The sequence below is a fragment of the Varanus komodoensis genome, unplaced genomic scaffold (genome assembly GCF_004798865.1).
Source record: "Varanus komodoensis strain SLA01 unplaced genomic scaffold, ASM479886v1 scaffold4, whole genome shotgun sequence".
In the NCBI taxonomy this organism is placed as follows: domain Eukaryota; kingdom Metazoa; phylum Chordata; class Lepidosauria; order Squamata; family Varanidae; genus Varanus; species Varanus komodoensis.
The window spans coordinates 6,868,450-6,893,619 of record NW_025335941.1 but is presented as its reverse complement, the minus strand read 5'-3'; the positions used below and the strand labels follow the sequence as shown (position 1 = coordinate 6,893,619).

The 25,170-nt window shown below is 40.0% G+C and overlaps 2 protein-coding genes across 17 annotated transcripts in view; one reads left to right on the top strand and one right to left on the bottom strand.

Moving 5' to 3' along the window:
* Positions 1–708: 708 nt before the first annotated feature.
* On the bottom strand, positions 709–18,468 carry PRRG1 (proline rich and Gla domain 1). 2 transcript variants are annotated; one of them, XM_044441901.1, is made up of 4 exons: positions 18,108–18,468; positions 7,395–7,453; positions 6,190–6,350; positions 709–4,581 (listed from the first exon to the last, which is right to left on the bottom strand). In XM_044441901.1, exons 2-4 carry the CDS (start codon positions 7,402–7,404, stop codon positions 4,078–4,080), a joined length of 675 nt encoding a protein of 224 aa, XP_044297836.1. In that variant the 5' UTR covers positions 7,405–7,453; positions 18,108–18,468; the 3' UTR covers positions 709–4,077. The 2 variants fall into 2 exon arrangements, with proteins under 2 accessions (XP_044297836.1, XP_044297835.1); XM_044441900.1 differs by lacking the exon at positions 18,108–18,468 and adding an exon at positions 9,177–13,833.
* Positions 14,369–25,170, top strand: part of CFAP47 (cilia and flagella associated protein 47) — a 260,884-nt gene continuing 250,082 nt past the window's right edge. For 12 of the 15 annotated variants that reach the window (XR_006415883.1, XR_006415885.1, XR_006415884.1 and 9 more), the window contains exon 1: positions 14,369–16,356. Coding sequence is in view for 9 of the 15 variants with exons in the window: in XM_044441881.1 (XP_044297816.1) it covers positions 16,303–16,356 (54 nt within the window). In the remaining 6 variants the exon portion in view is untranslated. The remainder of the gene's footprint in view (positions 16,357–25,170) is intronic. The other 3 variants (XM_044441885.1, XM_044441877.1, XM_044441887.1) reach the window with 2 other exon arrangements.

Below are 25,170 nucleotides of genomic sequence, written 5' to 3'. Positions count from 1 at the left end.
AACAATGCAACATCAAAGTGTGATTATTTTGCACTCTTGGAATTGAAATGTGCAGCTGTTCATTTTTTGGCTGTAAAATGAGTTTGACTGGAACTCATGAGAGATCCAGTGGGATCTGAATGGGAATGTTGAGGAATACGTTGTTTAGGAACTGCAGTTTTCTATTTTCAGAAGTTAGGATGTAAAAAATAAAGTGATACTTAAATTGGTATTCAATTGAAATGGATTTCATCCTTCCTGAACAGAGTACACCCCAACTGTGTTTCACATTCTCCTTTGAATTCATTAGATGTCCCCAATAGAGACTAATACATCAATACATTGACTTGCTTACAGGCTCATGGTCCTGAATAATTTGAGATTAATGAAAAGTTATTTTCCTGTATATTTCCTTGAAATGAAGTTTCTGGGAAAGTGACAGTAGGGCTTACCTTGCCTTTGCACCGCCAGTGTTGTTTCTGTTGTATCCCTAAATTCAATGGAGTGTAATGTGCAGTCTAACAAAAAACCAACAGAACGTTATTTTGAAAAGCTAGTAAAACAATGTAACCTAACATTAAATAGTACAAGTTTTGATAGTCCCCCATATTTTATTCTTCTTATACTGTCAGTATAGCACACTTGTCATAATAGTTTGTTCTGGGCAATAAAACTAGGCCAAACCTCTTTGTTCCATTGGCATGCATCAAGCACAGTCCAGAGGCACCAAAGTTTTAAAAATAGCTTTATTGAGCATCGCAAGATCCCCCAAACTGTTTTAAAATAGGATAATTTAAATGTAAACCATATATTTAAAATATTTAATACTGAAGTCAAATTGAGGTTATTTATACTCTGAATAATGAACAGATTTCCACAGGAGTCAAACAGTTATAAGCAAAATTATGGCATTTACATTCTTATTGGTCTTTAGTAATATAGAAGTATTTACAGCTTCACAAGATAATGTTATTGTTATATTCCATGTGCAGAATATATTTGATAGTAAACCAAAACTAATATACTCAAACATCTAGAACACCGAGAAGTATGGATCTGTATTTTTTAACCATTACAGGGCAATAATTCTGTTTAAAAATAGTTAATTATGAAAAAAAACTCTGTATAAATCACTATTAAATTCAATTAAATGTTTGATCAAATCAGAACAGCAAAGCACTGCAATAAAGCTAATGGGAAGTCTTACTTTCAATAGTTTGTAGAATTGGAAACACTGCAGTACAGGAAAACTATTTTTATAGAAGATGAGAAAAATCTGAGCTATTCTACAAAAGCAAAGTGCAGCTTCTCTTTTAGTTAAGTAAAAAATGTTGTATGTGTTCTTTGGTGGGCAGCACCAGAGGGGCCAACTACAGATTTCTCTCTGCCCCAACCCAAGTTGCTTTTTTTTTGAGGGGGGGGTCAGATGTGAGGCACTTTGGCAGAGGAATGAACAAATTCTCACTGTACATTGAGGCATTAAAATAGAAGGAGGAGTCATATTATGCACAGTTGTTTAGAAGAAAAGTGTGTGGCCTAAAAGACATCTGCTTACATCGTGCTGTGCATTTCCCTGTGCATTCATTTAGGGTAGGCAAGATGTTAAAATGGCATTTTAGCAACAGAAGTTTTAGGATTCTTTTCCACCAGAGAATACTAAATTACAGTCCATAGAAGCAAAGTTAAGTGCCCTGCCAGACAATACAAGTATTATGTTCTTTGTCGAAAACAGTTCAGTCCACCTCCTCCACCCAACTTAATGCATTGGCTTTTTTGCTTGTGCATATTTAACTCCTTGTAATGATTTCACTGGTTTACTACAGGGCAGGGTGGATGACCACAATTATACTAATAAATGCTTCCTTGTGGGAGACATGGGATGATAAATTAGGAGGCAAGACTGGCTGTAAATATTCTTATACCTGAAGTAGAAAGGTAGAATAATTTCCTTCCCAGCCCCAGGAGCTGCTGCTGCCAAAAAGTGAAGTGCCATGTTGGGCCCTGAAAAATGACTCTCATGGGACCCTCTTTGCCAGCAAGGACACTGCATAAAATTTGAACATAGTCCAAAGACTGCTTCTGGGTTCTGTACACATGATTACTAATATCAACTAGTTCAGGTTAATATTAGTACGGGAAAGGTGAAAGAAACAACACAAGGGGAATGTGAAAGAAACAAACAAGAACACACAGGGTGGAAATAAAGAAGGCACATATGCAAGGGAGAAAAATGGGTAGTGGAGAATGGATAGCAGTGTGCGTTAACAAGTGTCTGCAATCTAACATCACAATTTTTAATCTCACTTAATATGCTTGGAATAAAGACCACCACCCAGTTCTGATCGCAGCATGATCCATGCCCTCAAGAACTCAAGGACCCCCCCCCCCCCAAAAAACTGGCAGCTTAACTGAGTCAGACACAAAGACCAAAATCTGTTCTAAATTGCCACAGGTTCACTGAGCATCACAGGAAGAAGATATTCCACTGAATCAAAAGAACAAACATTTTCAGAGCTTCACAGTGCAATTTTATGCCACCTGGACAGCACCTACAGAACCACAGGAATTTTCTCAGTCCCAGCCCAACATCAGAAAACACCTTCAATATCAGAACTAGGGTTCTGTGGTCAGCATGCCCTTCTCCAAATTGTTGCTAGCACAGAACACCCCCCCCCCCCAGCAGCTTCTTCTTCTGAGGTCACTTAAGCATAGCATCTGGAATGGTAAAAGAGAACTGGACTGCTCAAAAATGGCTGAGAGATACTGGTATTAATAGAGAAAAGTATGCCCATGCCAATGATCTCCTTCCCCAGACCCCATGTTTCTCTCATTATGCATGACATTCTAAGGAGGAAGGTAAACTGCTATTACAAATTCAAGGATTAGCAATGAGGGTGGAGATTGCTCTGCATTCTTAATGGCTCAGGTTTATCAGCTGCCAACCCCAAAAGCAAACTGCTTTTTAAAACAGGAATAAGTATCACTAACCTCCATCATGCACCCTAAAAACAAACTTTGATATTAACTGTTGAACAAATTCACTTACAGGTTTCCTCTCTTACGCACAGGCCTCTTTGCTGATGTTAAAAACCAGCATGCATAAACACAGACAATAGCCATCTTTAACAGAAGCTCTTTGTTGAAGCAAAGAGCCCACACTAGTCAGAACTGAAAACTGCAACCCAGAACAGTAGGCTATTTTATAATCTGCAAAGCATGAAACAAGTATGAATTGGTACAAGTCACTGAGATACAGCCAAACACTGATTAGGTTCACTTCCATTTGTTATTGGGTAAGTAGTGCACTAGAGTTACTAAGCAGAAGAAAAACATTTAATCCAGAAAACCACTGGATCATTTTATATTCACTAATTTTATAAAAATAACCCACAGGAACCACTGTGCAACATGGCAGGTGAACAGAAATAAGCTGTGCAGAGACAACGACAACATTAATTTTGACTATCAGCATGTGTTTCCCGGTCCCAGTTTTAGAAAATCTATTTATTAATTTTCCCTAGAAGAAAAAAAGAATGTTTTCTTTTTTGGTTGAACATTCAGTGAATCATCACTCTACTGCATTTCTCACACTAAAGAGCACTATTAAAATATTTCAGCTTCACTTATGACAACTGGCTCTCTCTGGCAGAAAGATGGGTATCACCATTTGTGCCAGTTTATTTGCTTGTTCCGGTTCTGTGTGACTACTGATGAATGATAAGGGCAAAAAAGAGTTTTATTTGGGCCTCTCAAGAGAATTGTAATTACCCTGTTCCCTTTTTGGCATTAATCCTCTAATTTTGTCATTACTGAGTCTGTTAAATTTACTACAAAACTGCTTTCAGTAATAATATAAAAAAGAATACCAACTGACTTAATTGGCATCTCTGGAAGTACATACAACCACACTGATGATTGATTGTCTCCCAGAAAAGAAGACATTCCACAGGGCAGACCAAATTTGGGATAGAGGAAGAGGAAGTAGTGTAATACAGTAGAAATACTTGAAATATATAAATATCAAGCTGCAATAAAGTGCTAAAAAGTCCTAGGGTCTCCCCGACCCTTCTTAGGAAATGATTTAGTACTCTTCCTGCTTTATTTGATGGTCACAGGAGGTACTGGAATGCTATTCATGATGTCTTCATATTGAGGAGGTGGATCCAAGTGATTTTCCATTTCATTTCTTCTCATGCCATTTTCACCGGCAACTTCTTCATACGAAGGAGGTGGGTCACAGCCTGATAGCCTTATTGATATGGAGTCTGCATGCGCATCTGTGTAGCTCAGATATCCCGGAGAGTGTACACTGCCTTCAAACATCTCTTCTTGTGGGGACTGAAGAATGCTGAGTGGCTGAGGAAGGGAACTTCTACCGTCAGCAATGTTTCTCTCACCTGTTATTTCTCTGGTTCTGTTATGTGCATACATGGACCGTCTTCGCATTTTCTTTTTGAACAGGCATCTCCAAGTGACAAATATGATAAGAATGATAATTAAAAGGCCAATAATTAATGGAAATACAAGGTAAAATGGATACCAGTTATGTACTGTGCTACTTTCTCCATGGCGTCCATTTGTGTACTCTTTCCAAAACTCCATCTAAAAACAATGCAGAAGAAAAAAAACAGATTTTCTGAGAAATTATTATCTTCTGGTTCAAAGTTAAATGAAAGACTGACCTTGCTACAACATGAACAAATACATTTTCTGAGAGGCTTCTCTTGCCAATACATTTTGGTTAAAGCAGCACCAGATTCTTAATACTTCTGTGTTAACACATCTCTTAACTGTAGTCTCATTCCTTTCTCATACTTGCAGGCAAAATAGATGGGGAGAGACTATCTTAGCCTTATAGTAGTAAAATCACCCTCATACTTTGCATTTTCAGAATGGCAAAATTTGGAACAGCACTGCTTCCAAGTAATGAACATTTTGAACAGTACACTCGTTCTGCCTTTCAGCTTGGATATTCCCAAAGCACACCTCCTGACTTGAAATGAGAAGCTACAAGTTACAGACCCAACAACTTTGTCCCCTAACACCAGAACATAAATTTGAAAATTAGTAAAATCGTATGAGAAGGGGAAAAAAAACAAAAACCTCTATTTGCCCAATGCCATGTTTGGGTTTTTTTGGAAGTCAGTCTCTACTTCAATGGAATTCACTCACAAGTGTACACAAGGGTAGGATGGAAGAATGATTTCATCATCTACACATGAGATTAGATATGAGCCCTATTCATGTCTTGCTTGCATTTAAGGCACTCTCATGGTGAAGAAGGGGTACAGCTGTGTTTTTCACCTTGCTCTGACTTCGTATCACTGCATGAGCTCTTTCTGATGCTATTGTGTTAAGTAAAATTGCCTGCAAGGGAACCTCCTTCACTCAAGTAGCTGCTTACACAGAAGAACCTCATGCAGTTGGGACACCCGGCTGCAACTGCATGGAACTGCCATGCATGAGGGATTCCTTTACAAAAAAAAAATCCACTTGATCTGTGGATGAAGTCACCACAAAGATGTGAGGCTGTGGACAGAGGACAGCTCTCTCCAGCTTCAGCAAGGGGTTGAGCAACTTGTGAGGCAAGAGTTTCTAGTTATTCAGGTTCTCTTTTCTCTAGCTTACAATTTGCTACAGCTTTAAATTTGCTTCCTGATCAAAGATGAAGAAACATGAACATTTGTTCCATTAGGGTAAGATACTTGATATGTAAAAATTAGATAGAAATGCCCATTCACCACCATTTCAGGTAAAATATTAAGCATTTTACTATTTCATTCTGACATAAAATTTATTAATTATGCTATACCTTACAAGGCATGTTCCAACCATTCAAACCTAGCAACTTTGAGCCAAAAATGTGTTCATAGCCACAGGTTTGGAGAGTTCCACTTATGCACATAAATCAAATGTATATGCATGCAAGAGTCATCAAGTAGCAGTTAAAACAAGTTACTTCATGTAGGCCTGCTGGAAGCTAGCTCTTGACTGATTCAGCAGAAAGATGAGGAACAAGGATGAGACAGGTCAAAGACTCTCAAATTTATCCAAATATCACCTTCTTAGTAAACTTCTTTTTATCTATCATCATTCTTTAAGATGGCAACAAAATCAGTCATAATATGTTCATCATGCAATCTAAGGTAGTCCACTTTATGACATATTAACCTATGAAGCATCCTTTTCCATGTACTGTAGCTAACTCACCGTCTTCTCATCATTTTCAAAAGCTTCTCTTGCCTCTTCTTTATCACAACGTTCTTCAAAGCATTCACGTTCAATGTTTCCTTGCTTAAGCTCTTCCCAAAGTCCATTAGCCCGTGGATATCTTTTTAAGATAGAATTGGCTCTTGTCTCTGTGAGGAACACTGCAGAAAAAAAGAATGAGTTGAAGCATTTAGATTTTCAAGAGTCCAGGATAAATACAAATGGCAGAGGTGGGCAACTTCTAGCACAAAGTATTGGAAGGCCAGACTTCCCATTTTTCTTCATGGCTACAACTGGGATGGCTAGGGATGATGAAAATGGTAGGCCTAAACATACAAAATGCAAGAGGTGTCCACCTCTGTTCTAGGGCAGGGAGGTGCATACTTTTATTAAAACATAAATCTGTGTTTATTAACTGATTTGCCATCATTAAAATAACTTTGCTTTCCTTATCCATTAAGCAAGGGATTCAAGAAGGTAGCAATATTTAAAACAGTATGAAGACAGACTAACATAATCAACATAACATAACATACCAAACCTACACCTGTAAGTTCTGAATCCATGGAACAGCACAAATACAAACAATTCATGTCCATATAGTATGCACATGGATATGATTTGCTTCCTTGATTGAATGTAACCACAGAGGAAAAGAAAAGAAGATTTGTGGCACAAGAACAAATCAAACCCCATTTTATTCAATTATAATTAAATATGCCAGCTCATATGGAAATAGCCAAGATCCAGGGGGGAAAAAAAAGAAAATCATATTTTTTTCTCCTACAGGAAGGTCTCCTTTAGCATCAAGCATTCCAGATAGTAATAGGAGAAATTATGCCTGTCTAAACAGGTAAATAAAACATGTCAATGGCTTTCAGATCAATATATTTCATAAATTTCTTCACAGCCTCAATTGTTATTAACACACTGTTTTATCGTGTCAGGTCTAGGTTTGCATGCTTGCAATTTCTCTACCACACAATCATTTTAGCATTAAAATAACAACTTGACCCCTGTGAGGCTGCTAGAGAAGCTAATCAGTTGGTGTGGAGTAAGAGGGGAAACTTTTCATTGATAAAACTGGAAAAATGCATCTAAGGAAGAAAGAAGACACTCTTGCCAACACAGAAAAACCAAAACTATTGGTCCAGTATTACATATTTTCTGATCAAGTAGCAACTTCAATATACATGTACACTTACCACCATCCATGTTTAGTACTGCTTCCTAGAATTTCTGTAACAGTTCTGAAACAGTTGCCCTGTGAATGTAAAAAAAGGATCTTGGTCAAAAAGCATATAAAACTCATTAAGTTTTGTCAAGTTATATGCTAGTTCATTCTGAAAGGACAGTTAGACTCTTGTTATACCCTTGCACCTCATTTACTCATAGTGTTACTATGTTCTGTTGAAGATATGAAACTGTCCCAGAGAGATTTCCACACAGTGTGCTTAAGAGCACTAAGATAATCTCATGATTCCCATGCCTTTGGGCCTCTGCCATCTAAAGATAGTGACAAATGAGTTCCATCATCTGTATAACTGGCTACTACATAAAACAAATTTAGTATTTTTAAACTCCATAGATATTATTCATACCATATTAACAAACTGGCCATGAACATTTATGGAATACTTGTGTACCCTGTATAACTGATCATGCCCAGTCTGGTATTACAATGTAATCCATGATAAACACTCCAGGAGTTGTCCCTCCCTCAACAAACCACATTTCTGGTTTGCCCCTTTGTTCTTTAGCTCAGTAGGAGCCAATGCACTTGTGCTTGATCATTTATAACTATCCAGGTTTTAAACAACCCATGCATAGTTGCAACATGTGAACCAGGCCATGACGTATAATGGACTTGTTAACAAAAATAGTAAGTTTTTCTCAGAGCTAATTCCATCAATCATTCCCACATTGTTTTCAGGTATCAAAATGAACCGTGAGAACACCAAGCCATGAAGTTTTGCAATACAACTGGTTCTTTCTGGTGGACCTTTTATGCAACTCTCTGAGTTTACTTACTGTATGATGCCAGTTTTCATAGTATGTTGTATATTTAAAAGACTGGGCTGCTTTCCCTTGCCCTCCCACCATATTTCTGGGGAATGTGATGAAGTATTATGTGAAGTTTGCTGTGTTGGTTTGAGGGAGAATATTTCCCACTACCACTTAACGATTTGTGTGAAAGTACTGATGACAGGAGAGAGAAGAGTAATATAGAGATCAGTAATCTAACCTTGGGAGTGATTGTGTATATTTATGTCATACACCAGTGAGTTTGTTGCAAACCATACAAGGTAATATGTCAGATGAAGTTCTTTTGTGTTCAGCAGAGACTGCTGTTTGGCAGCTCTCTTAGCTTATTGCCAAGTAAAGGGTATGATGCATACCTGAACAAATGCAATGAGGCGTTTAACAAACAATATATTATACAATGGCTGAAATCCAAAAGTTCTCTGTACTAAAGTCCCACTGAAATTAATGGGACACAAAATAGATGCATATAACTTACTTCAGTGAGACTTAGGCAGAATTCTATCTCTATGAATTTTGACCAAAGAACAGAGTCTATCTTGAATATATTTCATACATGGTTTGTTTATTAAACAATTAGACTGAAGAGTAAACATGTTAGTAAAATTTGCCTAACAAGGACAAAAATGTTTAGAATGGACATTTTTCCAATCATGCTTGGAAAAGTCAAAGGTAGAAGAAAAGGAAGAGCAAATATAAGATGGATTGATTCTTTAAAGGAAGCCTCAGCCTTGAGCTTCTCAGACGGGAACATGGCTGTCATAGATAGTACATTTGGGAGGGCTTTAAATTCACAGGGTCACCAAAAGTTTGAGATGCACATAAAACAAGTTGAAATGCATTGTTGTGCACAGTGGTCCTCAATAAAGATCATTAAGCTTTTGGAGTTCTTTGAGTGTGTCAATAAACATATGGAAAGTGGTGATCTGTTGGACATTGTTTACCTGGATTTCCAAAAGGCTTTTGACAAAGTCCCTCACCCAAGGCTCCTGAGCACACTTAGCAGTCATGGAGTCAGCAGGGAGGTCCTCTTAAGGATCAGAAACCGGTTAAAGAACAGAAAGCAGAGAAAAGGAATACATGGTAAATTCTCCCAGTGGAGAGATGCCAACAGCTAGATCTCCTAGGAATCTTTTGTGGGACAATGTTTAACATTTATTCATAAATTATTTGGAATTAGAATTGAGCAGTGAAGTGGCTGATTTTGATAATGACACCAAATTCTTTCAAATGCTTAAAATGAAACAGGATTGACAGAAATTCCAAAACTATCTCTCAGTCTGGGAGAACTTACATTAAAATGACACATGCAGTTCAGCATAAGCAAGAATAAACTGATGCATGCTGGAGTAAAAAAAAAAAAAAGGGGGGGGGAGGAAATCCCAGGTACATGTATAAACTGATGGGCTCTGATGTAGTGGTGAATGGCCAGAGATGAAATCTTGGGGTTGGGATGGAACCGTCAAGCCCATTTGTGGCCACTGTGAAAATGGCAAACACCCTGCCATAAATTAGGAAGGGAGCTGCAAATAAAACTGCCAATATTATGCTCACCTTATGCACACTTTATGCAAAGCTATGGTGCAGTCACACTGAAAATACTGCACATAGTTCTGGTCATCACACCTAGGTGATACTGTAGTGTTGGAAAATGGGCAGAAAAGGGTAACTAAAATCATCAACAGCCTGGAACAACTGTCTTATGAGAAAAGGTTACAACATCTATGATTGTTCAGCTTAGGAAAAAGTTGAGTAGGGGAGACATGATACAAGCTTACAAAATCATGTGTGTGAAGAGAAAACCTACTGGCAGATACTTTTATGTTTTTTATGTTTTGTTAGATTGTTTTTTAACTACTGTAAACCCTTCTGAGAGCCATGTGGCTATTGTGACAGTCAACAAAAGCTTGAATAAATGAACAAACAAATAAATAAATCCCCCCCCCCCATTCTTGTAGTTGATTAGGGAGAGATTCAGGACAGATAATACATAAATACACTCTTGCTCAGGCCTTTTCTTATTCACTGAAGTAATAAATTAATTACACATAGGTTTGACATAAGCACTGTGGATTTCTACTTGCAGAAGATTACAAAGAGCCCTGGAGGAAAACAATTACATTACTTAAGCCACACCTGATTTATTGAACTAACTAGTGGGAAAAAATGAACAGTTCATTTTCATTTAAAAACAAGAAGACAAACAGGTTTTTACATGTTCTTTAGCCTACCTCTTGATTTCAAACATATTCTTATCTGGTCTCTGTCAGAACTGTTTGGGCAAATATTGGTTTCACCCATTTATCTATTTTGATGGTCATCTTTAATTTTTCCATACAATTTAGTTTATTTTGAACTTTATCTTTAATGTTACTTAAGATTTAAGTTCATGAATTCCATAAGCATTTATGGAATGTTGCTTAAGTAAGCTGCCTAGACCACAACAATCCTTTTGTAGTTTGCATCAGCATCTCATCAGTCTGTTTCTATTAAGAACTTCTTGTACGAAATTTAAAGCTACAAATGACCTTCAGAATGTCCATATCTGATTCACAGATTTTCCCACATTCATTGGTTTGTGCTGCGACTCAATTATATGTGGGCCTATGCCAGGGATAGACTACCTCTGGGGACTATAACTGCATTTGGCCATTTAAAAAACTGTCTGAGCAGCACCATAAATTGCCTTGGTAAAGGCAATTTGGTACTTGGTAAAGCAAGTAACTTGTCCAGAAGACAGTACTCACTGGAGTGCAAAGCAGTATAACCACAAATTCTAGTTCCTCTCTTTCCCAGCAATTTGCAGCATTTGCTTCCCACACTGACCTTGAAGACTTTAGTCCTTTCTGTTTTGATTCACAGATTTATTTTCAGTTACTCATCTAACAGAACAGTTTTTTCCACCGCATATTTGTAAAAAGATGACACAACAGGCAGTTTACTAAAGAAAAACACTTGCAAATATTGAATTTAAATTGACTGCTGCTCTATGATATAATTATGTGTCAATTGTCTCCATAATAGTTTCCCTCCATAATCAATTACTGCTTTCGTTCTTAGTATAATTCTAATCTGGGTGCATCTACTTGCATACTTCAGACTGTAATAACTACAGCTACTTGAGTGTTTAGGACAGGAAATTGTTTTTAGAATTTAAAATATTTTATAAAATTAACAAGATTATCCCCATCCTATTCTATGTCACCTTTAAAGAGGCTTTCCAGTAAATAACTATACTTTTGAGCAGTTGTGACAGCTTATCTTCATTTGATGTTTTGACTTGACATAGAAACATTCTATTGCCTGCATTTACACAGAAAAGTAAGCCAACGGTGTGGCTTACGAAACTATGATGTGCACAGTAGTTCAGCAGCGCATCGCACGTGACCATTCCCAAATCATTCCTTCTTTTATATGAATGGCTGCAACAAGTTAGAGTTCAGCATAGCTGCTGATTACTGGGCAGTAACAGTAAATGGCTAACAGTAAATGGCTTCAAAAGAAACCAGGAATGGAAGCTTTAAAGCTGGCTTCTAACCTTTGCTTGTTTGGCAGGAATTAACTACAGCCCTTAGTTCAGATTTAACAGGAGTTTATTCTTAACTGTGATTTGTTGGTTTCTTTACCAACTTGTGCAAAGGGAGGGGCGAATGGATGGCACATACCGGCACACTCATTGTGCACACTACTGTTTAATAAACCTGGACTGACAGGTAACCTTTATATGTGATTGTTACCATTAGATTTTGTGCCAATAACTTTAGTTCTCTAGAAAGGTAAGATTCTTTTTCCTCTGGCAAAAGAATTCATTCAGGACAATAATGCAAAATGCAAAAATAGCTAGCTCGGCGTAATGTTAAAGTTGTAGTCAGGAAGCAGACATTTCCTGCTCTAAGCTATCCACAGGGACTTTGTGTTCAACACCTACTGTCTGTCAAAAACAATCCCAGTATATCAGACAGTGTTGCATCTGACAAGGAGCAATGGTTAAAAACATGAGAAAATAATACAATCAAGCATAAAGTTGCTACTGTTGTTGTTGTTAGATTGTTTATATACCATGTTAAGTTTCTGAAACAATGTAGACCGAAATACTGGGAAACAGTTTAAACAACATTCTATTCATCCTAATTCTACAGAGCAGAAACCAATGAGATGGTCCTTCTAGAAACAAGCTTTTGTACGAAGTGCTGGATTTCCCTTGCAATAATGATGGAACCTTCCACTCGTAGAAAGGAATTGGTGGTGTGTGTAAGCACCTGTTGAATTCAGTCCAAGGTTTCCACTACAGTTCACTGGTTGGCCCCACTGGACAGATGGTAAGAACTAAAGATTGTTTCATTAGGCTACAGTAATAGCAAGCAAAAGTAATGGCTAGGGATGGTTAAAAAGGTCAGCTGCTCTATATGCCAGTGCTGCAGTGCTGCAAAGTAACTAGGACAGGGGGAGGGTACAAGCAAAGGAGAAGAGAAACTAGCCAGGATTTGAGAATACAAATCATGTTTTGGTCAATCATCTATTGGGCAACGGCTAGGGAAGGCAAGAAACCATGTAAATAAAACAATGGTTAGCATATTGGGTGGTGCAGAAATGAAGTGATAATATGTGAAAACCAAGACTATATCTAAACAGAAAGCTAAACTTTCTCCCTAGTACATGACTGGCTGTAGGTAGGTTCACAACCTATGGAACAAATGATTATCATTATCCTTTCTCTATTATGAATTCAAATGGAAAGCAGGTTTATGGGGGTGTATGACAGCAGGAACCTGAAGAGAACAAAATACCAGAACCTCTCCTCTCCAAACCCCAGAGACTTTATTCTCCTCTGCCCCACTTTTCTGAAGTTTTGCACTTGTCTTATATTATTGTCAATTTCAATACAGTCAGTCTAAATGTCACTTACTCAATGACGTATCTGCTTAAATCCTGGCTTTCAGAAATGATTTCGTGGGAGATTTAACAAAGCTTTATAGCTCTAGTTCAACTGAAGTTTATCCTACTTTAAAAGGCATTATTATGCCAGATTTGTATACTGCAACATACCTGGCTTACCTGTGTGAGCAAAAAGAGCCCTTAGACAAGATCTTCCCAAAACAGCTAACTGGAGATCTCTCAGATATGGTTGAAGTCCATTTTCTCTACAATGAACTCTGTATATGCTATAAAACTCAGAAATCTATTTAGCATGAGGCATTATGTTTGACCTACTGGCTGAAGCAATTAGAAAGAGGTGGTGATGGAGAGACACAAATCTCAAAATCCAGATGGGTAGCCAAGTTAATCTGTTGCCATAAAAGCAACAGAGTCTTGTGGTACCTTAAAGACTGACACATTTATTTTAGCACAAACTCCCATGGAATATAGTCCCCTTTATCACAGGCATCAAATCTCAAGATGAATCTGCAGAGACACACTGAAGTGTGGGGGTCACTGAAAGAGCGTGTCAATCCAGAAACACAGTTGCAGTGCAAGTACGATCAAATTCAGAATAAATACAGTGGTACCTTGGCTCACGAACTTAATCCATTCCAGGACTCTGGTCATGACCCAAACTGGACATGAGCCAAGTTAAATTTCCCCATAAGGTTCAATGTAAATAACCTTAATAATGGTGAATCTGTTCTGTAACCATTTTTTAAATTAGAAAAATATAAAGCAAAGTGACAACAACAAAGGTCGCAGCCATCTCCCCCTGCCACCCCGAGCACAAGTGCGGCCATCTCCCCCCCCCCCCAGCACAACCGAGATCGTGCCTGTCATCCCTGCACGTGCCTGTCATCCCTGTAGGCACCCATCATCCCGGCATGCGCCCGTCACCCTGTGTGCTCTGGGGTGGGGGGGAGAGAGATGGGCGTGATCACAGGCGTGCTGGGGGAAAAAGAGACAGGCACAAACGGCGTGCTGGGGGAGGGAGAGATGGGTGCGATCTCGGCCATCTCCCCCCCCCCGTCCCCCGCACAATTGCGGCCATTTCCCCACTAGGCCCTGTCTTTGGGTCCCAGCACAGTGTGGCTCCCAGCTGGGCTCCCAATGAGCTGCCTCTCCCCTGCCCAGCCTCCTCAGCACAGCAGCGCCTCTTTCACAGACCTCTGGAAATGCTAGCAAACCGGGCAGTTGAAAAACTCTGGTTTAGATTTCCTCCTTGATAATAAAACAGTTGGAAAGGATTCAGGAAACTTTACTGCTGCCCAAAAAAATTCAATGGGCTCAAAATATGAACTAAAGCATTACTCAGATTTCAGAGCTGAGTAATTCTACAGAAGCTAGACAGCTTGTGGGTGTATTTGGATATCTAATCTTCCAGTGTTAGCTTACCACAGTGCCATACAACCATGGGCAATCCTGTTGTTTGTAGCATGTGTGAAAAACTTCTAATTAAGTGCAGAATGGTAGCCAAGCTTAAGAGATCACTATAATTAAGTGATTTCCAGTATGATTTCATGCCCACTGCAGCATATTACCACTTGGTAAGTAACAACTATCCTCACAATATCGGAACTAATTTAGACCAGTTATGAAATATAATTATCAAAAAAGGATAAATCCCTCCAGCATATGAAGAACAGAAGACTTGGCTTTGCTCTGAAAGACTAAATTACTAAAGCATAGTTTCTCAAGGCTTCTCTTTAACCTTTCATTTAACATTTCTCTTTTCATTCTCTAGCTGCCAGGAAAAGTTTCAAATGAGATCCACATTTCTAAGGATCTGTTACTGCAATTCACAGCTCTTGCCATGCAGAAAAGTGAAAAGGTTTGGCCAGTTTTACTGATACTTTTCAGAACAAGATGTTAGGAGCAGCAAGTCTTTCTATAATAAATCTTCTATAAAGATAAAAGAGGTCCTATCTGTTGGGGATGACTTTTCAGGAAACCAGAGTTGTGTAGAAAGGGGAAATGAAGTAATCCAGAGGAATTTTTGGTTGGAAATCAGAATACATTGCAAATTATAGAAAAAGAAGTGTCTGTCCCACTCAAGGGCAGGGACAGCTGCTAGTCAAACAATTAGGATGGTTACTGAAAATGATTTAAGATCCTACATGTTTGCTGCACCAAACTGTCTTTTCTGCTGTCTGTTCTCTACTGTTGGGCACATTGTGGCTGGTAGATTTGTAAGTGAAGGAACCACTTTTCTAAAGTTCCGCTGGGAGGAGCTGGAATCAAAGACCCCCCCGCCCTCTTCCAGTTCCTCTCCCACTCTGTATTATGACACTTCCCTCCTGTTGCAATGGAATGAGAAGTATATATGCAACCTCCAAGGCTGGCACACATTTTCCCTAATGCTAGAAATGAAACTGGAACTCTTCTTCCAGTCCACCCCTGCAGTGCTCCCCTTTTGCCTTTCACAGCAGAGTTTCTGCAGAGGTAAGTGCCACAGTAGCTTCCATGGGGCTGAGATGTAATGATGCCACATTTCTCCCTCTCAGGTTGGACCTATCTCTGAGCCACTGGAAGGAGGTGATTCAAGACATCCTATGCCCCTGCAAGGCTCTTCCAGTGACAGTGGGTTGCATCTTTAAAAGCCAACTTTTTACTGCCTTGTATGCCTCTGCTTTCAGTAGTTTTGTTCTGATTTTGACTTGTTAGACACCTAGAGCTTTTTAAAAGTGGGGCATAATGATTTTAAATAACTAGACTCCAGCAGTAGGACAGAATCCTCATTTTGGACTTCAGTGCTGATTTAATCTGTATACCTGGAAGGTGGCATTGGTAAATTTATGATATGCCGATTACAAATTGTACATATTTCATAGAAGATATTCTCCAATTTCAACACAGTAGGGTTGTAAGTGAATGAATGCAACTTAAAATATAATTCTTACTTTTTTTACTTGCTAAATTGATTTTTTAAAAATGACTGGGCAAAATAAATTATTAAAATAGCCATCCAATGACACTTATCTTGGAAAATGAGAGATGGAAAGCATGGGCTTGGATTTTTTTCATATGTAGGATAAGTGTAAGGAGCATAATATACATACTATACTTAGTTTTTAATTTATTAAAGCATTTTAGCAAAATATGACATTAGATACCCCCTCTCTTTTATGCTCTTAGAATTGCAGGCTAATGGAAAGTTGGAGATTAAACTGGTGGAGAATGACTGCTGTGAACTGTATGAAGGTTGGGTTATTTCTTTTGTTGTTAAATGCTGTAATGTGTATATTTTTATTCATGGTGAAAATAGAATAATTTGGTATTTATGTTTTGTGGGTCATATTGAACATCTTTGTAACATGTATGCAATAGGTATTAATGGTGGGATAATGGGCTCTTTTGATCAACAACATCCAGTTCCCCCTAATTGCAAAGCTGATTTGATTTCCATATTTTTCTAAGAGTTTACTTGTCTGAAAGCCCAATGCTGTCTGCAAAGCAATTTTAGTGTCTGTTTGCTAAAAGGGAGGGGGAAGGAGGGAGGAAGAGACCATTTTCCAGAATTTGTTATCTCTACACGTAACTGAAGCAAAAACAAGGGCCAAAAACATAAACAGCATGTATTAAGCCATCTCTTTAAGCACAGAAAGTTTAAACTTCATAAGAAGTTATGATGCTTGAAAACAGAGTCTTAAAATTCATAAATACTTCTTTGCTGTTGTCTGAACTGTATGAGCACCCTGCTTAACAACTATTTATGTATATGTGCATTACCATGTATTTTAGCCTTATCATAAATATTCATTTTAGCCCCATTTCATGCTAAAGTACAGGCTCAGTGCACTTATATACATTTGAGGAATGAAGAGAAATAGGTGGACATGAGCTTCATAGTGAATAGTGATCTGTAGGTTGGACACTCACACAAATATGTCAAATCACATCATGCAGCCATCAAGTAACCCATCATGCTTGACGTCACTTATAGAAAACATTTTAAAAGCATGTATCATTTTGCACAGATATAGTCAGAAGAGATGTACAGAGTAATTGAAGGCAGCCTTTTAGCAAAGGACATTTTTTTCTGCAGCAAACTTTGAAGTACAATGCCTTCTCTATTGTTCCTAAGGCGGCGGGGTGGGGGGTGTTTTCTGACAAAGATAACAACAATACCGAAAGAATCAGAGGAAGTCAAGGCTCACGTCTGAAGAAACCAGAAAGTGTGGATAGTCACTTGGTAAAGTCAGCATGGATTGAATTGGAAGGAGAGTGAGCTATTTAACATTGTGAAAGGCAGGGAGATGGTGGAGGAGGATCAGGGACAGCACTGCTTAAGGTCACTTCGTTCAGAACAGCCATTTAACTGCTTGTGATTGGAAAACGTAGTATTATTATATTAAAGCAAGTAAGGCCTTTAAATCCCTACAATTCTTGATTCACGTGTCGACTCCCTCCCGAGAGCAAAGCCACAGCGTAAATCCCAGATACACTGTCCGCTTGGTGGCAACCACAGACATTGCCGTGCGCTTTTTGATCCCTCAACGGATCGGGTCGTTTCCCAAACTTCAGCCATCCAAGGCACCTTCCTAGAACTAAAAGCCACCCGAAATCCGCGGTCTCTCCCAGCAGAGTTACTGATCAGTACCGACAAGAACGGCCAGCCGCAAACACAACTCGCGGCACCCGAGCCGGGACCCAGTGTGCCCAGGCAGGACCGCTGCAGCGTCCCGGGACAGGACAGGGCGCTGCCCGAGGCTGGCAAAAGCGCTCGCTCGCTCGCGCGCGGCCCACCGCCTCGCACAGCGCCGCCCGCCGCTTCCCCGGACGCGACTCCGCCACGCAACTCTCCAAAGGAAACCGCAGCCCGCCCGGCTCGCTGAGCAGAGCCGTTCGGAGAAATGGCTTCGGAGGAGCGCGGGCTCGTGCGCCCGCTGCCCCCGGCATGCCCCCCCCCCGGCAGCCCTCCCCGAAGCCCACCACCCCCTACAACCACGCACCTCCCAGGCAGGCAGGCAGGCAGGCAGGCAGGCAGGCAGGCGCGCGCGGCAGCTGCGGGCTTCCAGCTCTCCCAGCCTCTTCGGCTGCAGCGGCTGAGACGCCCGGCCCTCGCGCAGGCGCGATCCGCCGCCCCACGCCCCCGGGATTCCTGGAGGCTGCGAACGAGCGGAAACCGGCGCACGGAGGGCGGGAGCGGGCGGGGTGCGCCCGGCCAGCCGTTCCGCCCGTGCATGCCTGGAGGGGCTTTGCCCGCTAATCCGGCGCCGCTCGCTTTGCCCTGTCGCATAACGGGCTGTGCACAGTTCCGAGTCATTCGAGGCAGGCACGTGCGTCTGCGGTGGATGTCGCAAGAAACATCGAGGAGCCCCACTCAGCGTCCTGGGCGAGGCGTACGGAGCTCTCGCTGTCCAGACTTCCCAGAGTGGTGTCGCCCTAAACGCCGCGTCCTGGGCAAAGGAAGGTTGTTGTCCATATTTGTAAAGTGTAAATTCGCCGAGAAAGATTTGCAGCGCAGTCCTATGCAGGTTTGCTCAGACACTCATTCCGGCTAGTTCAATTTGGCTTCCTTCAAAGTAGGTGTAGCTAGGATTTGGCAGCTTTATGCATTGTTGCATCTAGGTTTGGACCAGGCCGTTCTCGCCCCACATATATGCATCCCAAAACTCCCCTATAAGGCATGGAGAGTGGAAAGCAGAGGAGATGCTACAGGAATGGTTGGCAAGAAAGCAAGAGAAACTTATTTTCTCCCTATCAAGAGTCTCTGACCTCTACCCGCTATGGGAGCCCTCTCTCCTTATCAAGAATTGACCGGAAAGTATTTAACCTCACTTCTGGGCAGTGTCAACAATTCAGAATTAGATTAAACTGAAGTGCTGCTGTTCAGCTGCTCTGTAGATCAAACTATGTGGCATATATTTCATAAATAAAATTGTTCTCTTTTAATCAAATTATGTTGTAGGCTATTCAAGCATAAAATATACACAGAACTGTTTTTTAAGAGCTCGGTTGTTCAGAGATGTATGTAGACTGAACTATTTTTGCACTTGATCACAACTGCAGCTTGCATGATAGTCTCAGGCAGCCCGTGACTAACCCGAGATGACTGGTGAAGAGTCCATGTCCTGGGGCAAATGTGCAGAAGTTTTATTTTTGTTGGAGTATAAGAGAAAAGCTGCAGCTCTGACATTTAAAATACACTCACAATTTTGAGCAGAATATTTCATAAGAATATAGGTGCCTTTCCAAAGTCTGTGTTCTTATTCAGCCTTCATATTGAAACCAATTTGTTCCCTGGTTGGCTATTCTAATATATTAGAATATTTAGGGACCTCTTTCTGGTGCAGACTTGTTATACTTGATAAATGATATGTGCCTTGTTTAAAAGATACTGATATGAAAAGCCAATAGGCTACAGCCATGTTACATGTGCAGAATTCTTCTTGCACAATGAGAAGAACCTTCACACACACCAATTTTCCACCACCAAATCTTCTTCAGAAGAATATTTTGGCGGAGGAGAGAGAAGATGGCTGGCTTCAGGTAGAAGATGCTAGATCATGGGTCCTCAAACTATGGCCTGCGGGACGGATCCGGCCTGTCATGCCCTTTCATCTGGCCGGTGCCACCGCCCGCTGCCCACTTGAGTGAGTGGTTTGCTCACTCGGAGATGGTTTTGGACTCGTTGGGAGATCTCCGAGTGAGTGAGTCGCCTTCGCACATGCCCAACGCCACCTTGCACGCACCCAAAGACACCTCAGCAGCCTACGTGCCCGGGCACCCCACCCTCACCAGCCCGTGCGTGTAGCTGCCCCATTTCAACTGGCCCCCTATTGAAAAAGTTTGAGGACCCCTGTACTAGATGAACAAGTACAGTAGTGTCCATTCTGCTGTCAAAAAGACACTGTTGCGTTCAAATTTGCCACATTTGGCTTTGTTTTTATATTAGTTTATCATGATGCAAAATTGACTAACATAACTTTTCTTGGACATAATCAACAAGTTAAGATCAGAAAAAAAAAAACAGCTACTTGACAGGAATCAAGAAATTAGGATTTTGAAGTAGATGTCTGCACATATAACACATTGTGTTATGCCCAACACTTCATGATGAATGGATCAACAGGTAGTTGTTCCAGCTCAGTAACAGAGTACCTGCTTTGGTTCCAGATTCAATGGCTAGTTGGTAGGGCTGGGAAAAACTCAGTATGTCAGGATAGACAATACTGAATTAATTACTTGAGTCAGTATAAGGCAAGTTCCTATGTACATGCTTTATGAAGTGACGCAAAGGGATACGTAACTTGTGAAGTCAATGAAGTTTTATTTATAGTATCTCGCCTCTATTTACCTATACATCTGTATAGCTTTAAACTAGTTGCAAGAATGTAATTCTTCAGTGATATTGACAAGTACAGTCTTGTCCCTCTATAATTTGAGGTAAGGCCCATAGAATTCAGTGGGATTTGCTTCCATGTAAGGGCATGTAGGGTCAAAGCCAAGAGCCAGTGTAGTGTGGTAATTACTCGTAGAGTGTTAGGTTAGGTCGCAGGAGATCTAGGTTTTAGTCCCTGCCATGAATCTCACTGGGTGAGTTTGGGCTAGTCACTGACTCTCAGCCTAACCTACCTCACAGTGTTGTTGCTGCGAGGATAAATTGGGCCAAGTTGGGCTCCTCGGAGGAAGTAAAAGCAGGATATAAATACAACTGTAATACAAAAAGGTGTTATCCTATGTAAGTTTTTTTTTGCTATCCTATGCTGGGAGTTGTAGGGATTTTTCTTCCTAAACTTTTTTTCTTTTTTGGCTGGGACATGCTGCAGGTTGTAAGCCTTTTCCTATTTAAGCTTGCATAGGATTGTGCCTTAAATGAGCAGAATTTAGTATCAAGGTCTAAAGGCATCTCCATAGCAACCCCATGCTGGCCAGCAGCTTTCCTTTCAAGAGATACACACATTTCCTTCCCTTCCTTCACCTTTCTTTCAGTGAAAGTTAAGCCACATTCACTTTAATAAGCCTTTTTTTCCTGAGCTTCTTTATACTATGTACTTTGACAATTTGAGATAAAAAGAGAGTGGTTGATTACTATTATTAGGAGGACAGTAATTCATTTTTTTAAAGTAGTGAATGTATTATTCATCTACAATCAAGACCTGAAATATAGAAGGCATGATCCAAGTCTTTTTATACTTACAAGATTAAATACAACATGAACAGAATTCATTGCTGTAAAATATATTTAATACTTAAATGACCACTTATTTAATAAATCTATGTGAGTTAATCTTCAAAGCAACTAATTAACTTAAGCAGATCATACATTGGCCAAAATAAATGTAGCACTTTGCAAAAACACAAATAATAGTATGAATTCTCTTTTCAATGACACAGCACCTCACAAATTAGTGCTATTTAAAAAGCAACCACTAGAAAAATGGTTCATGGTATTTACTAAGAAAATATAGCATACTTTTGACACACTAGCAGAAATGGAAGAAATACCCAGGGCTATGAAGGATATAACTCAGTGATTGAGAAACAGAGAGGCAAACAACTAAGCTATGAAGCCTGTCTGAAGGAATGAGGAGGAGAGAAAAGAGATAATTGGCTTGAAAGAAAGTTTGCTACTTCCTATCTCATCCTCCCAGTAGTTTTATGAGACAGACGGTCGTAGGGCAAGGTGAAGTGAGAGAGGGGTGAACTTATAGTTATAAGACACAGGCATATAACTTATTTTATAATGTTAATGTGTTTTATACTTTTAGTGTTTTATATTTTAACTGATGTTTTGTAAGCCGCCCCGAGGCTTCGGCGAATGGGGCGGCATAGAAATTTTCAAATAAATAAATAATAAATAATAGGTTGATGAATATTAACTCACACACCTTGAATAGACAATGGACTAATTAGAATGCACATGTGATGTATGTAGTGGGATGAGATGGGAGACATGAAGTAGGCGGACGGAAAGACTGTAACCTCCTAGTACCTTACCCAATGAGGGAAAGGGGGAGGACTGTGGCAGACGGGTTGAGGATTACAAGGGGCTGTTTTGTGTGTTTGTACTTTGGAGAGCTTCTGATAGAGTGGGCTCTCCCCGGCTATTGCAATAAACAAAGGAATGGCCTCACTCACAGCAGGTAGTCTTGGTTATTTAACTTGAGGAGAAGTATTTTCACAGCTTTTTGCATAACAGCCATATACCATAAAAAAACAAACTGTATTGGAATTTTAATCGCTATCATGTTTAGTATGCACTTCTATGATGTTTATCTCCTCCATTTAGGAACAGGAATGTGTTCCTCACAAAAAGAGTTGTGTTGAATGGCATCATGAGAGTTTATTCCAGTGTTTTCCATGTTCTTATATTCTATGGAGGATTGATAGATAGAGCTATCTATGAAGGAGCCTTGGGCAGGCAAAGCAAAGATTGCCTAAAGCTTTTCTAGTACAGGAAACTAAGATGCAGTTTTTTTCCCAAACAAAGGTTTGAATGGGGACACCTGATATAGCCACCAAAAGCCTTGCTATGAGCATAGTCAGTCTTCAAGGAACCCTGCAGGCAGTATAGCAGAGAGCTGTACTAATGAGACACTATTCCCCCTCTTTTGTTTGTCATTTGCCCCAAATTGCTGCATTGAACCATTTGTTGCTTTAGTACCCAGATTCTGACCAATGTTTTTTTTTTCTGAACCCTCAATAAATCTTTTACTCCTTTTCCACCAAAACTCAGGTTCTGTATTGGAGGTAAAAAAGGTGAGGCTAATTTTTGAGCCACATTTCACCATTTTGACACGCAGATTGTATGCATGAGTACAACCTGCAATCTAGCTGTGCTGTGCTAAGGACATAGGTGGGCTGAAAAGAAGGCGAACACAAAGGACCTCACGGGGATACTTGGCCAGCTGATCCCAGGGGACCAAGATCACTTGGGAACTGAGGAAATTGGGCTTGTTTTGCTCTTGGTAGTGGCAGTTGGTACTGGTGGGTGAAGCTGAATAAAACCTTAGGCTGTCAGACAAGGTTGCTTGTAGACCTCTTTACTATTAGTTGGCTGATTTCCTTTTTATATTGTTGTTGTTTCTCTCCACAATTGCTTTAAAAGCAATTCACCCATCTTCCATAATATGCCTCTTACTCTACAAGGTTACCTTTGGACTGACTTTCTCCCTGATACAAGATTCCAAGCTATTGTGAGATCAATGAAACTGTGAAACAAATGCATTTAGCATCCAAATGTCACTGGGATTTTCTTTAGTAAGACCAGATCCAGTTACAAATACGAGAGTTACAGTCAATAGACACTTGGCTCTTGTACAAATAGAAACACCATAGGCAAAGTGAGAAGTTCTGTCCTAAAAGTCACAAGATATCGCAGTGCTTTCTTAAATTAGTAAACATGCACACAATCTGGGTGTTAAAATGGTAAAATGTGTTTTAAATGGTAAAATGTGTTAAATAACTATTACAAATAAATATTAATTTGTACAGTGTACAGTTATGCCATCTCTATGTAGTCCTATACTTGTTATATTTTTAAAGTCTAAATATAGAAAATCATAGTTGTAGTTATTGTATTAGCTGTTGTTCAGAGGGACCCATCAGGTATACCTGCGCTAGCGTGTCTGACCTTTTTATACAGCCATACCTGGTGCAGTGTAATAGGATGTTTGAAATCAACTTTGTTACCTTGTTTTTGATACCTTTTATTATGCATGTCTGAACACCCAATATTTTGGCAGAGATCAAGGAAATAATTCTGTACAGGTACAAAGAGCTGCATATATGCAGAGAGAGACTTGTTTCATTTTAGATTGTTTCAAATCTGGCCAGGATTATTCTACATTATTCTTCCCAATCACTGTGCATGGGTGTGTAAGCTGGACAGTGAAGAAAGCTGACAGGAAGAAAATGGGTGTGTTTGAAACATGGTGCTGGAGGAGAGCTTTGTGAATACCCTGCTCTGACAGAAGGGCAAACAAGGGGGACCTAGGCCAAAGCTTTCCCTAGAAGCAAAAATGACAAAACTGAAGCAGTCATACTTCAGACACATCATGAGAAGGCAAGACTCCCTGGAGAAGACAATCCTGCTAGGGAAGACAAAGGCAGAAGAAGAAGAGGAAGACCAAGTATGCGATGGATTGAATTGCTATTAAATAAGACACAGCACTGAGTTTTCAAATACTGAGCAGGGCTGTGAAGAACAGGGCATTTTGAAGGGCATGCATTCATAGGGTTGCCATAAGTCTGAGATGATGGTGCATAAAAACTACAGTCAAATACCCAAAACAACAACATCCCATGTGATGAGGAATGATTGATTTATGAAAAAGAATTTTTGGAAAAAGAATTATATCTTAGTTGAATATCATTTTCTGTATTTTTCTAAATGCAAGAGACTCTAAAGCCATCTTCACATATTAATCAGATGAACCGTCTCCTTAAGTACAAACAACTGGAGACTTACACTTCAGCTCCTGATGGCACGCAGTTGCCTGGGCTCCACATCTGATGCCCTCATGTGTCAAGTTTGGATGTCTGAGTAGTGGAAGCCTATGCCTTTTCAAATAAGTCCCTCCTACCACATTGGGTATAAACCAAAGACAGCTCTTATTTACCAGAAAGTGTATTATTTAGAAGCATCTGGTATGTGATCCAGCTTATTCCTTGGCGATAGGTTTTGAGTAGCAAGTGTGCATGCTTTAAATGGAGAGAATAGCACATGGCAGAAACAAAATACTGTTTTACAAGAAAGGTGGGCCAAATGACACACTAGAATGACACACTTTGGCCATTCCTAATTTAGATGACTCAAGATATGTAAGAAACAGACAGCAATCCTGGGCTTCAGCCCAGCTATCTTATGCCTTAATCCAGCTTTGCTGGAAGGTATGTTGATCTGTACTGTATGTTGTAATGTGAACTGGCCTAACATCCAAACTGCAGGGGAGGAGCAAACTTACAATCAAGGAAATGGCTGCAAGTGCCAGGTGTTGATTCAAGGAGACCTAGGTGCTAGGGCCAGGGGAAGGCCAGCTAGGGCTTGGGAATGCAAAAGGAGAAATA